The sequence below is a fragment of the Dipodomys ordii genome, unplaced genomic scaffold (assembly GCF_000151885.1).
Source record: "Dipodomys ordii isolate 6190 unplaced genomic scaffold, Dord_2.0 Scaffold22, whole genome shotgun sequence".
NCBI classification, from domain to species: domain Eukaryota; kingdom Metazoa; phylum Chordata; class Mammalia; order Rodentia; family Heteromyidae; genus Dipodomys; species Dipodomys ordii.
Window position 1 is genome coordinate 3,074,234 of NW_012267238.1, and position 13,311 is coordinate 3,087,544.

A 13,311-nucleotide genomic window follows, 5' to 3' on the forward strand; every position below is an offset into this window, starting at 1 on the left:
CCTTTGTCTCTGTACCACTAAGACCTTCACTTGCTGGGTATGGTGGTCCGGAGTCTGAAGGCCCAGCAGCTGCCAGTGCATTAGAACCACAGAAAAGGCTGGGCCTCTTCCAGAGTTTCAGATGCATGGGAGAAGGGAGTGAGCCTAAATTTTAGCACATTGCCGGGAGAGGCTAGAATGGGGCTTTGTACATTGTGCACACTCTCCTGTGTTCATCTCTCACTCAACAAACTGAACTGTTATTCCAATAACCACAGATTGTTCATTTACTCATAGTACAAATTTACTGCATACCTGTCAGGTATCAGCTCCCCAGCACAGGCCCCTGAGAGCATCCCCACCCACCTGGTGGGGTCATCTTGTTAGTCTTCTGGAATTCCCAGTGCCTGTTTTCCTTCTGAGTTTCTTGGGGATTGCCTGTTACAGAGTTAAAATGGAAATTGTGAGTGTTTTGGACTCTGAGGAGGCCATTGGTGCCAAGACTCATGACCTGCCCTTTTAGGAGAGGAGGAGAAATGGTTCCATTGGATAGAGGTGTGCAGAGACCTCACCTGGCTAAGGGCTGAATGGGAGTGGGGAGTGAGGATTGTGGGAGGAGGACATCAGGACTAGAAGCTACAGGGGCCAGCAGGAGGGGTTGATCCCATGCCATGGAGAATACCAAGAAGCCTGCACAAGCTGGTTGGAAGGAGGAGAGTTTACTCAGGGCTTGTTTGTTCACTTGCCTGTTATGTGTACAGTACCCTGAATTACAGAGGACATGGACCTTCCCTCAGGGAGCTGACTGTCTCTTAGGAGATGTCTATTCAGTCATTGTTCAAATATGTGATTGCAAACTGATACTTGGTTAAAGAAGGAAAAATAGCTAAGCACAGGTAGCTCATGCCTGTAATCCTAGCTACTCAGGAGGTTGAGAGCTGATGATTGAGGTTTGAAGCCAGCCCAGGCAGAAAAGTCTGTGAGTCTCTGCAATAAATTAATCAGAAAAAGCTGGAAGTGGTGCTATAGATCAAGTGGTAGACTGCTAGCCTTGAGCACAGAGGCTTAGTGACAACACCCAGGCAGAGAGTTCAAGCCCCAGGATTGGGGCTTAGAGATAGATTCTGAGAATCAAGGAGGGCTTCCCTGAGGAGGTGATACTTCCACAGGGGCTGGTTAAAAAAAAAGAAAAGGTATTCTGAAGCCTGGACTAGAGCTCCACAAGGGGAAGGGTGTTTGTGTTTCTAGACAGTAAAACAGATGTGGGACATACTAAGGGAGGGGCTGGAGGGGAGCCCCAGTGCACCAGAGTGTGTCAGAACCTCTTGCCTGAGCCAGATGCCAAAGGAAGTTGCTCTGATCCCCCTCCCCTCCCAGTCCTGCTGAAATGGGTCTCTAGTAGTTTCTGGCCTCGCTCAGGGATGTGAGGATTCTGCACGGAGACAGGTGGGCTGGGGATGAGGTGAGGATGAAACCCCACAGGGGTTCAGAGGGTGAGGAGGGACAGGGTTGTGTGGGGTAGGGGACACTGCAGGACACTGGTCAGCTGGGTGGAGTAGGAATGGGGGTAGGGATATCTTAAGGCGGGCCCTTTGTGAGGCAGCTCCCCCTTCCCCCATCACATAACACCCAAGTCCTTCCAGCACCCCGGCCAGTGTTGTTCCCAGGGCTAGGTGCTGCACGTCAGCACAGGTGCCTGTTTGTGTCTTGCTGTGGTCGTGGGAACAGGGACACCTGCATCGCTGTGAGGCACCACGGGTCAGGTTCGTGGGTATCAGGGTACTGGGTATTGATGTGTGTGAACGCACTTGACAGCGACTTGCCCTGCGCTGTGTGCGCGCCCGTATGGCTCCACTCTGTGAACTGGGTGCAGTGGTGTCCACGTTGGGCACCACTGGGAACGGAAAGCGCGCCTCGCCGTCTGTATTCCTCTTTGCCCACAAGTGTGCGTGACAGTGTCCTGGAGAGGGAATGGCACGCGTGCCCGCCGCGCGGGCGGGGCCCCGCGGGCGCGGGTGGAGAGGAGGCGGCGCGGAGAGGGCAGGGACCCCTCCTCCAGCGGCCCGCGCGCGCTTGCGCGGGGCTGGCCCGGCGCGGCGCGCACTCCCGGCGGGCGCGGAGGCGGCCACAGCGCCACCCAGGCCGCGCGCATCCACCCTGGAACTAACACTGCCCCGGCCACCGCGGCGGCCGCGGACGGAACCCCAGGAGGAGCGAGGGTGGGAGGGGGCCCGACCCTACGCCGACCCGCGCCCCCGCCCTGGCGGCAGGCCGGCCGCATGCTGCAGATGGTGAAGACCCTGGCCCAGTTCACCATCGCGCTGGAAGATATGCGCGATCTGGGCTCCGCTGCCGCTGCCTCCTCCGGGGAGCCCGCTGGGGGCAGCGGTGGTACTGATGCCGAGGATCCCGGGGAGGCCCAGGTACTGGGAGGGGAAGGGACAGCCGGGCACTTGTGCCTTAGCCTAGGACACAGGGGAGCAAAGATCTCGCAAAAGAGGCGTGGGCAGAGGCTGTAGCGCAGGACCTAGAACTCCTGTGAAACACAGGGCCACCTGGCCACTGGGCTTGGGGTTGGATGACCGGCAGGAGGTCGTGGAGGGACAGGGTGAGGAACGCGGTTGTGGGGTTAGTAGGATGCTCAGGTCAAGACCTGGTGTCACTCTGTTGAAATGAGTCATGCTGAAAGTATATATGTTGTCAGGTTTACCCTGGGGTTCACAGGCTCAGGCAGAGGTTTCTAGCCTCTCTCTCAGTCCAGGTGCCCCAAGTGTGTGTGTGTGTGTGTGTGTGTGTGTTGGGGACGGGGTAGCCAGTTCTGCTGGGCCTTGGAGATGTCATGCTGTGGGGGGAACCGTGGCGTCCCCATTCCTCGTTCAGTATGTGTCCCTGTGGGGGAGGGGGTAGCCTCCAGGGCTGTTGCTTTGGCTTTGTGTGCTTCTCTGGACCTAGATTGTGATTGTTCCGCCCTCCCCACCAGGTGGGGGCTGTGCTTCTGTCCTCTTCAGGCGCTTTTTGTGTGTCTCTCCATGACCAGGAGTCCCTGGGCTGAAGGGCCTGGCTCTCAGCTGGGTGACTGGACTGCATTTCTGTTTCTTGCCTTTATGGCTTCTCTATGCACATATCTTCATGCTGGGTACATCAGGGTCTCTGTTTGGGGTGTGGCAACCCCAATCACATCAGGAAGAGAAGCCCCTTCTCCCCGCCTGCCCATGCCCATACCCCATGTTAGGGCCATGTGTGTAGTGACGGTCTAGGATGGAGCTGCTGAGGGGTGAGGGGCTCTGAAGGGAAGCTAGGCCTACAGGGCTGGCCTGCCCGGAACAGGTGGGCCTGCTGATCTGGTTGACAGCTGCATTGTCTCTCTCCCCCACACCCCCTGCACTACGCCCGTGTCTGGGCACGTGCAGAGGGTGCTCCGTGCAGTGACGGGGAGCTGGCCTTGTTTTCTGTGCCTTTACCTGACAGCTTGAGTGACAGCCCACTGTGCTTTGCAGTGGGGAGGCTGGGAGAGACAGCATTGCAGCGTCAGCCTGCCTGTGTTGCCCCAGCTTCCCGGCCAGCAGGCCTAATGCCAGCCCTGCCTCTCTCAGGAAGCCTTTCCTGACCATGACCCTCACTGTACTCTCTGGGCTTGGCCAGCCAGGAGGTATGGGCGGGTAATGGCAGCCCAGGGGCCCAGAGCTGAGCCTAGCTGACCAACTGTCAGGAAGCTCCCTGCACAGTCTCACTGAAGTAGAATGAAGAGGGATGGTTAGTACCACAGCATGTAGACACTGTCCTGCTTCCCATCACTATACTTTTGCAGTGCCTTGAATGGGAGATTATTAGTTCTGTTTCATAGACAAGGAGTGTGGAAATAGTGATTAGGTGACAGGAAGTGCAGAGCTGGGGACCCTGTGTTCTGAGGCTACCTGGTCAGGATAAGGGAAAATGTAGAGTGGTGGAAACCTAAGGCTTAGCATGAGGTGGCTGAAGAGACTCTGGTCCAGGCTCTGTTAGTGCATGTGATCTTAGGCAAGTCATGTCACCTTTCTGATTTGCTTCTTCTGTTCAGGGGAGATGACACATGTATCATGGAGCCGTGAGTGAGGCTAAGATGAGTTCTCTTGTGTCTGTGAGTTTCCTGGGGCCATAGGGGCAGGAGTGGGCATTGGGTTTTCCCTTAGGAGGCCCTCTGGGCCCTGCTGCTATATGCCCTCACTCTGTCTGTGCTAAGACAGGCGTGACTTAAATGCCTCTAGAAGCTGCTGTCATTCTTTTGTTGTTATTCTGCTCCTGGGACTCAACCTCAGGGCCTATGCACTGTATCTGAGGTTTTTTGCTCAAGGCTAGCACTCTATCACTTGAGCCACAGCTCTACTTCCAGCTTCTTGGTATTAATAATTGGTGATAAGCGTCTCACAGACTTTCCTGCCTAGACTGACTTTGGACTATATTCCTCAGATCTCAGCCTCTTGAGTGGCTAGATTATAGATGTGAGACACTAGCACTTGTCTGATTTTTTTTTCTTTTAAGGCCAGGGAAAGATAAATGGTCTGGTTCTAGCTGGGACACTGAGGTAGGACCTAGGGAGGGCAGCAGAACACAAGGCTGACAAGGTGGGACAAGCCAACCTCCTCCTGTATCCCAAGAGGATGTCACTCACATCCTCACCCTTACATGAGAACCCACTTTTCTGAGTATGCTCATTGGAGGACGAGGACATTAAGGGACAGATCCTGTATCAGAGGGAACAGCACCTGAGATGTGTTTGCCATGAGCAAAAAGACAAGCAGTAGCTGGGTCAGGAAGACGTAGAGCTCAGGTCCACTAAGCAGATGGATACTGGGCATAGTAGTGACCAGGGCAGTCCCACTTACTAAGTCCCTGCCCTAGGGGGCTTTGGGAATAGGAACTTCAGGGAGGCCACAGACGCAGGCACTCATCTTGATTTGCCACATGCAAAATGTGCCCCAGTGAGCAGACCTTCATGGCTGGAGACCAGGCAGGGCCCAGATAGTAGCCTGGGCCAAACTGAGACCTGTGAGAGGATGGAGAGGGGAAACAGCCAGAGGTGTGGCCTCTGTGGATGTTGGCCTTGCCTAGGACCACCTGTTGGACTTACATCAGTGAGGAGTCCTGGAGAAGAGTCCTTGCCCAGGGAAGGGAACCTTTTAAGGACCAGTGCCCTATGGTAAAGCACCAGAAGTGGGTAGAAATGGGCCAGAGGCTTGAGGACTGGTGGAGTGGGCAGCATATAGCTCTGTCCTGCAGAGACCACATTCCCCAGCTGGCTTCCAGCTCAGCCTTTCAATAGGGAATGGGCATACCCTGAGAGGGGTAGACAACTTGTCCCTTAGGTGTGGGTGAAGGGACCTAGTACTTCCTTGGGGATTCTCTAATTAGGTCCCCAGGAGCGAGGCCTTAAAATGGGAAGAATAGCCAGGTGCTGTGGCTCTTTTTTTTTTTTTTTTGGGTCCGGTCGTAGGGCCTGAACTCTGGGCCTGGGCACTGTCCCTCAGCTCTTCAGCTCAAGTCTAGCGCGCTACCACTTAAGCCACAGCGCCACTTCCGGCTTTTTTCTTTTTGCTTATGTGGTGCTGAGGAATCGAACCCAGGACCTCTAGCATGCAAGGCAAGTGCTCTACCACTGAGCCACCTTCCCAGCCCGGTGCTGTGGCTCTTGCCTATAATCCTAGCTACTCAGGAGGCTAAGATTTGAGGATCAAGGTTTGAAGCCAGTTCAAGCATGAAAATCTGTGAGACTCTTTACTCAACTACCCAAAAAGCCAGAAATGAAGCTGTGACTCAATTGGTAGAGCCCTAGCTTTAAGCAAACAGAAACTCAGGGATAGTCCCTAAGCCCCAGGAACAGTATAAAAAAATAAAAGGGGAAGGGGAGTGACAATATGAACATCACAGGTGATCAAGTGGGTTAGACAGCATGAAACACTCAGAAGGGTGGCTGGCATATAGGACAGCTCAGGAACTCTCTTTCCCTCCCTCCCTCCCTCCCTCCCTCCCTCCCTTCCTTCCTTCCTTTCTTCCTTGCTTCCTTCCTTCCCTCCCTCCCTCTCTCCCTCCCTTCTTCCTTCCTTCCTTCCTGTGAGTTGAACTCAAGGCTTCGTGCTTGTAAGGTAGGCACCCCACCACTTGAGCTTTTTGCATTAGTTATTTGTGAGGTACGATCCTTGTGCCTGGGCCAGCATGGGCTGGATCATCTTTTATGCTTCCCTGTGTTGCCAGTGATGATAGGCCCACCCTACTGAGCCCAACTATTGGTTGAGATGGAGTCTTACAAACGTTCACACCCATGCCAGGCATCAGTGGCTCACTCCTGTAATCCTCGCTACTCAGGAGGCTGAGATCTGAGGATCACAGTTCAAAGCCAGCCGGGCACGAAACTCCGTGAGGCTCTGATCTTCAATAAAACCATTTAGAAGCCAGGCACTGGTGGCTCATGCTTGTAATCCTAGCTACTCAGGAGGCTTAGATCTGAGGATCACAGTTCAAAGCCAGCCCAGGCAGAAATATCCATGAGACACATCTCCAATAAACCGCTAGAAAACCGGAAGTGGTGCTGTGGCTCAAGCAGTAGAGCGCTCGCTTGAGCTGAAGAGTGCAGGGACAGCACCCAAGCCCAGAGTTCAAGCCCTACCACCCACAAAAATAAAAAGCTTTAATGTTCCAGGCTGGCCTCTAACTGCAATCCCCACTCCCTCTTCTCTACCTCCCAAGTAGCTAGAATTACAGGCTTGAGTCATTATACCTGGCTTCAGTGAACTTTTTTTTTTTTTTGTCGGTCGTGGGGCTTGAACTCTGGGCCTGGGCGCTGTCCCTCAGCTCTTCAGCTCAAGGCGAGCGCTCTACCACTTGAGCTACAGCGCCACTTCCGGTTTTCTGGTGGTTTATTGGAGATAGGAGTCTCAAGGTCTCTCCTGCCCGGGCTGGCTTTGAACCGCGATCCTCAGATCTCAGCCTCCTGAGTAGCTAGGATTACAGGCGTGAGCCACCAGCACCCGGCTTCAGTGAACTTTTAAAAGAGAATTGGGACCCAGCACTGTCTGACAGTGGCTAAACCCTGAGTCTGCTCAGCTTTGTGACCTCTTGTGTGACCTCTGTGTGACCTTGGTGGCTCCATCTGTAGCAAGAGTGTGTGTGTGTCCCCTAGAGAACTGTGAGTCCCAGCTAACTGGGGCCTGTCCCACTGGCTTCAAGCTTCCTGTGACATTTTCAGAGCTGGCAGCTGCAGTGGGGTGGAGGTATCTTCCTTTGCATAGGTGAGGGTTTTAGGAATTTTTTCAGTCCTTTTCGATAGCCCAGGGGGAGTCAAGAAGTAAGCCAGAGGTTTCAAAACTTCCAACAACTACAGAGGAGGGGAGGTGTAGGCTTGACTCTTGGGAGAAGTACAGGTCTTTGAGATATAGTGGGTATCCCCCATGGGGAAGGGCCTGAGCACAGAAGCTTGCAGTGTGGGGCCAAGAAGTCCTTGTTGCTATCAAACAGCTCCTGGGGGGCAGGAGGCAGTCCTAAAGGCCAGGGAGTAGGTGTGGGTGGTTTTTCTGGGCCTGCAGGTAGATCAGTGTGTGGCTGCAGGTGATGGGGCCGAAGGGGAACAAGACACTTCTCATTCTTTCCCTCCCCCACAGGACATGCGGAAGCACGTGACCATGACCCTGCTGGACACGGAGCAGTCATACGTGGAGTCGTTGCGCACCCTGATGCAGGTGAGCTGTACAGCTTAGGCCCCCTGAGCCAGGGAAAACTGGCAGAGGACAGAGAGCTGTGACACATCCTCCCCAATGAGATGGCCACTCCAGAGGAGTCAGAGCCCCTTCTCAGCAGGAGAGGACCCCGCCAGGCTTCCTAAGGTCATGAGTTCCTCCCCCACTGCCCCAGACCTGAGCTAGTTGTGAGCCCCTTTGGGTGAACCTTTATGTATTGACTGGGAAGATCTTTGTTGACTGGAATGAGATGTTGATCTCCTGCTGTGAGCCAGCAATATCTAGGTTCTGGGAGTCCAGGGATGAGGGAGAGGGAAGAAGGGGCAGGGGAGGGAGCCCCTGAGGCCAGATCAGCCTCAGTCCTGATGGGGACAAATGGAGAACGTGAAGCCTGGAGGGTACCTGCCTGAAATGAGGTCCAGGAAAGCTCCCCAGAAGAGGTGTTGGCTTCCACCACTGAGACCCAAACACTTAGCAGCAGAGACAACATGTGCAAAATCACAACAGGAAAGGCCCTGGCACATTGAAAGGCCCATGTGGCCAACATGAGGGATTGGTGCTAGGGTGACATTGAGGAGCCAGGAGAGCCATACTGTGGGAGCTTTGAATACCAAAAGGATCTAGACCCCACTAGGGCCCTGGAGAGTCAGTGAAGGCTTTGAGCAAGGCAAAAGTGTGGCTGGATCCTAGATCAGCTACTGGGAAAGGGGGGTTGCATAAGAGTAATCCATAGCCGCTGAGCTTAGACAAGAGCAGAGGCTTCTGGGAGGATGAGCTGAGGACAGACACTAAGCAGCAAGCTGTGAGGGTGAGGCTAGGAAGACAGGAGCCTGGGCTCCTGATCTGGGAAAGGCACAGTGAGGCACACGGCTGGGGTGAGATAGTGTGTTGAAGTTTAGACCTGTGGGCTCTGGGGAGGCCCAGAGTCTAGATGCCTGTACCAAAGTGGAGTCTGCAGTTGAGAATCAGTTTGCTCAGGCCACCCAGGCAGAATGAGAGCAAACGGTGAAGGTGGAGCCTGGGAAACAGCCAGAATAGTCATTCATCCATTCATGCCACAAATCTGTGTACCAAGCATTGTTCTCTGGCCAGGGCAGGGGGTGCAATTCAAGAGCTCATGGTTGCTGGGCACCAGTAGCCTCACACCTATAATCCTAGCTACTCGGGAGGCTGAGGTTGAAGATCAAGACTCAAAGCCAGCCTACCCAGGAAAAGTCCTTGAGACTCTAATTAACCACCAGAAAGCCAGAAGTGGAGCTGTGATTCAAGTGGTAGAGTGGTAGCAAGTGGTAGCAAAAAATCTCCTGGCCCCTGAGCCCCAGGAGCAGTGTGCACACAGACACAAATACACATATAGACACAGACACACACGCACACACACAGTTTACAGTCTGTTGCTGAGAGTAGTACTGGGTACTGGGAGCCATCCAATCCAAAAGCTCATGCCTGCGGTAGGCAGTATTAAGCGTTGAGGACTGTGCACTGAGTGAAGCAAGCCAGTCACAGAAAGACAAATACTGCAAGAATCCACTTAGGTGAGGTTGGGGAGTGGCCAAGCCCTTAGAAGCAGGAAGTGGGGTGTCCAGGCCTGGGGTAGAGAAGGTGGAGAGAATATTCAATGGCAAGAATTTCAAATTGGGAAGATAAAGACTTCTGGAGGTAGATAGTGGCTATACAAGTGTACGGATACTTAATGTGTATGTATTCAGCTATGCCCTTAAGTTGGTAAACTTTATAATATGTCTGGTCGCAAAGAAATGCAATGCTTCAAAAAAAGTTCATCGAGAGATTAGAGCACAGAATAGGGCTTGCTTTGCTGTAGGGGGGCTTCAGGGAAGGTTTCTCTGAGGTTGGGGTGGTTAGCATAGACTTGAAGGTGGGTAGGATCTCAGCAGGGAGATCCTGAAGAGATTGTTCCAGACAGAGGACAGCAGGAGTCACATCCTCCAGGTTGGAAGAACCCTGGAGCAATGAGGGAACCAGGAGGCTGTGTGGCTGCTAGGAAGGAAGCAAGACTGGGCCTGAGGGCTGTTAGACAAGGACTAGGCTCTCCTTTCTCCATAATGAAGCCATAGGAGGGACCCCTAAAATATCAGGGAGGAAGAATCCTCCCCCAGGTGAGAGCTGAGGCAGTTGTGTCCTGCTAGGTGATCTTAGCCTAATCACCTCACATCTCTGAGCTTCCGTTTTATTGCAAAATGTAACTCATCACATCTGTCCCCCAACACAAAGATGAAAAGGTAATGTTGCCTCTCATGCCCATTGGCAGACAGGACAGCTGTGGAGAGCTGAGAGCAGGCAGGGCCTGGTGTGTCCTCCCCCTCTGAATCTCCCAGGATTTAGGTCATGCAGGACTTGTGGCAGAGGCAGCCAGTGTTGAGATGGACAGAGGAAGTGGACAGGAGGGTGTCACCTGAACCCAAGGACCAGAGTACACAGCTGCCCTGGAGTATGGGAAGGACACATGACTCTTTGTTGTGACTTGGTTGTTCTTGGCCAGCTGTGTGACTCCAAGTGTCTCCCATGGCAGTCTGTGTTTCAGCTACCCTGTCTATAGAGGGAATATTGGTCACACTTGCCTCAACTATAGATTGTAAGAAGGCGTGTGTGTGTGTGTGTGTGTGTGTGTGTGTGTGTGTGTGTGTTTAAGGTTGCATTTAGTCGTCGTGTTTACCTTGTGGAGATTATAACACCTTTTTGTGGGAGGAAATAAAGGCTCTCTGTCTCAGAAACATGCCAAGGTCCTGTGAGACAGAATGCCTACTATGTGCCAGGCACTGTGACAAATGCTTTACATGAAGTCACTTGTACCACCCTCTCTAAGCCCCCATTTTACTGATGATGAAGTTGAAATACAGAGAAATAGAGTATCTTGTCCAAGGTTATGGGTTAAGAAGGGCCATAGGTTGGATGGGAACTGTCAGTCTGACTCATTCTTCCCTCTTATCCACTGTGTACACTGCCTGAAGGAGTGTATTAAAATGTAGACTGAACTAGGTGCTGGTGGCTCGTGCTTGTAATTCTAGCTACTCAGGAGGCTGAGATCTGAGGTTCACAATTCAAAGCCAGCCAGGATAGGAAAGTCTGTGAGACTCTTTTTTTTTTGGGGGGGGGGTCCGGTCGTGGGCCTGGGTGCTGTCCCTCAGCTCTTCAGCTCAAGGCTAGCGCTCTACCACTTGAGCCACAATGCCACTTCTAGTTTTTTTTTTCTGCTTATGTGGCCCTGAGGAATCAAACCCAGGGCCTCATGCATGCAAGGCAAGCGCTCTACCACGGAACCACCTTCCCAGCCCCATGTGAGACTCTTATCTCCAGTTCACCACCAGACACTAGGAAGAGGAGTTGTGACTCAAAGTGGTAAATTGCTAGCCTTAAGCAAAATAACAAACATAACAAAATTCAGGAACAGCACTCAGCACCCAGGCCCTGAGTTCAAGCCCCATGATGACAAAAATAAAAATAAAAAAATAAAAAATATAAGCTGAGGGCCACTGGCTCAAGCCTGTAAACCTAGCTACTCAGGAGGCTGAAATCTGAGGATCTCAGTTCAAAACCAGCCTGGGCAGGAAAGTTCGTAAGACTTTTCTCCAGTAAACCACCAGAAAAATAGAAGTGGTGCTATGGCTCAAGTGGTAGAGTGCTATCCTTGAGCTGAAGAGCTGAGGGACAGTGCCCAGACCCAGAGTTCAAGCCCTGACAATAAATAAATAACAAACAAATAAAAAATTAAGTGGACACTGCACTCCACAGCCCTGGTGCTACCTTCTGGTGATCACTGCTAACAAAAATAGACCAGTAGTATTCCTTCAGGCCAGGACTTTCAAACAAAGTGGTTACATCCAAGGTCAGCAGCCAGGAAATGGGATTTGAACTCAGGTCCTGAGTCTACACCCTTTCCTGAGATGACAGACTCATCCTCGGGGCCTGTTGTGAACTTCAACACTCCCAGCTAAGGACCCCCTCTCCCCCCCCACCCCGTTCCCTGAGATCCCTGACCAAGCCCCCTTCTTCCTGGCACCTGACCTCTTCCACTCTTGTAACATGTCATATAATAATAATAAAGTTATTTCTTATGTTTGTTTTCTAGCCCCTCTCACTCAGCTGCATGCTCACAGATGTGGGGGTTCTGTCACCCTGGGCTTTGGGGCTATGCACACAGTAGTTACTCAGTGAGGATTTGAGGGAATGTAGGTGTTGACTTAGCTGCTACGCCTTGGCAGATTCTGTGTTGACATCTCTGTTCAGTCTTTCCTTCTGTGAGCTAGGTAAGATTCTGGGTGGCACTGGCCAGGGAGCTCTGAGAGTCAGGCTGCCTGTTCTCCTTACCATCACCATGGGCCTTTGCAGAATCTCCAGAATGCTAAGATGATTCTATTGAGTTTGACTTTCCCAGGTTTGTTTTAACAAAACAAGCCAGATTTTTTTAAATGTTTGATATAAATGTTATTGCAACATCCGCATGTTCTTTTTCAATAACGCCCTCACTTCCTTGCCTGTAGTTACAATGTGGGCCAGTAGAGGGCAACCTTTCCATAAAAGCTATTGAGCAGTCTCCATTCCCAGGAAACTACTGAATACAGATTTGAAGTGGAAAAACAGGAATGTTAGTTACAGACTCTGTAGGCCCCCTGTTACTTCTGTATCTTTTCTGTTTTGTGTTCTTCACAGCAGTAGGAATTCCATATGCAACTGAATCTACTTTTTTCACTCTTTCGTTGCAATACTGGGTATTGAACCCAGGGCCTTGTACTTGTTAGGCAAATACTCTACCACTTGAGCCCCAGTGCCTTTTGTTTGCTTTTGCTTTTTCTTGTGTGTGTGTGTGTGAGAGAGAGAGAGAGAGAGAGAGAGAGACAGACAGACAGACAGACAGACAGACAGACAGACAGAGAAAATTCAGGGGCCTTGTACTCTTGTTCAGCTCCACCAAGTTTATAGCCCTGCATTATACTGCCTCAATCACTTTTCTGCCTGAGCTGGCTTTGAGCCATGATCCCCTAGGTGTCAGCCCCTTGAGTATGTAGGATTATAAGCATGAGCCAGCAGTAGTCAGATGCATTTTGTTGTTGAGATAGAATCTGACTACTTTTGCCTGGGCTGTCCTAGAACTCATAATCCTCTTAACTTCTTCCAAGTAACGGATTTATGTGTATATGTGCCAGGTTGATCTTTACATTTTAACATCTTGGGAACCAGAGTTCATCCTGCAACTGACGGCACATTACAATTTAATTGGCAATGTGGTTTTTGTTTGTTTGTTGTTGGTCGTGGGGCTTGAACTGTGGGCCCAGGCACTGTCCCTGAGCTCTTCAGCTCAAGGCGAATGCTCTACCTCTTGAGCTACAGTGCCACTTCTGGTTTTCTGGTGGTTAATTGGAGATAAGAGTCTCATAGGCTTTCCTGCCTAGGCTGGCTTTGAACTGCAATCCTCAGATCTCAGCCTCCTGAGTAGCTAGGATTATAGGCATGAGCCACAGGCACCCATATTTTCTTTCCTAAAGATAAAAATAATCTTAGACTGGATGAATTTTGATTTGTTAATTATTTTTTTCTGTTTTATTATTAAAAGTTTTTTTATTGTGAAAATACCATACAGAGGGGTTACAATTACATGAGCAAGGTAATG

The 13,311-nt window shown here is 51.6% G+C and overlaps 1 protein-coding gene across 1 annotated transcript in view; it reads left to right on the plus strand.

Moving 5' to 3' along the window:
* Arhgef17 (Rho guanine nucleotide exchange factor (GEF) 17) overlaps positions 1 to 13,311 on the plus strand; it is a 64,964-nt gene that overhangs the window by 35,560 nt on the left and 16,093 nt on the right. The window contains exon 2 of the mRNA XM_013014185.1: positions 7,611 to 7,688. Coding sequence (XP_012869639.1) covers positions 7,611 to 7,688 — 78 coding nt within the window. The remainder of the gene's footprint in view (positions 1 to 7,610; positions 7,689 to 13,311) is intronic.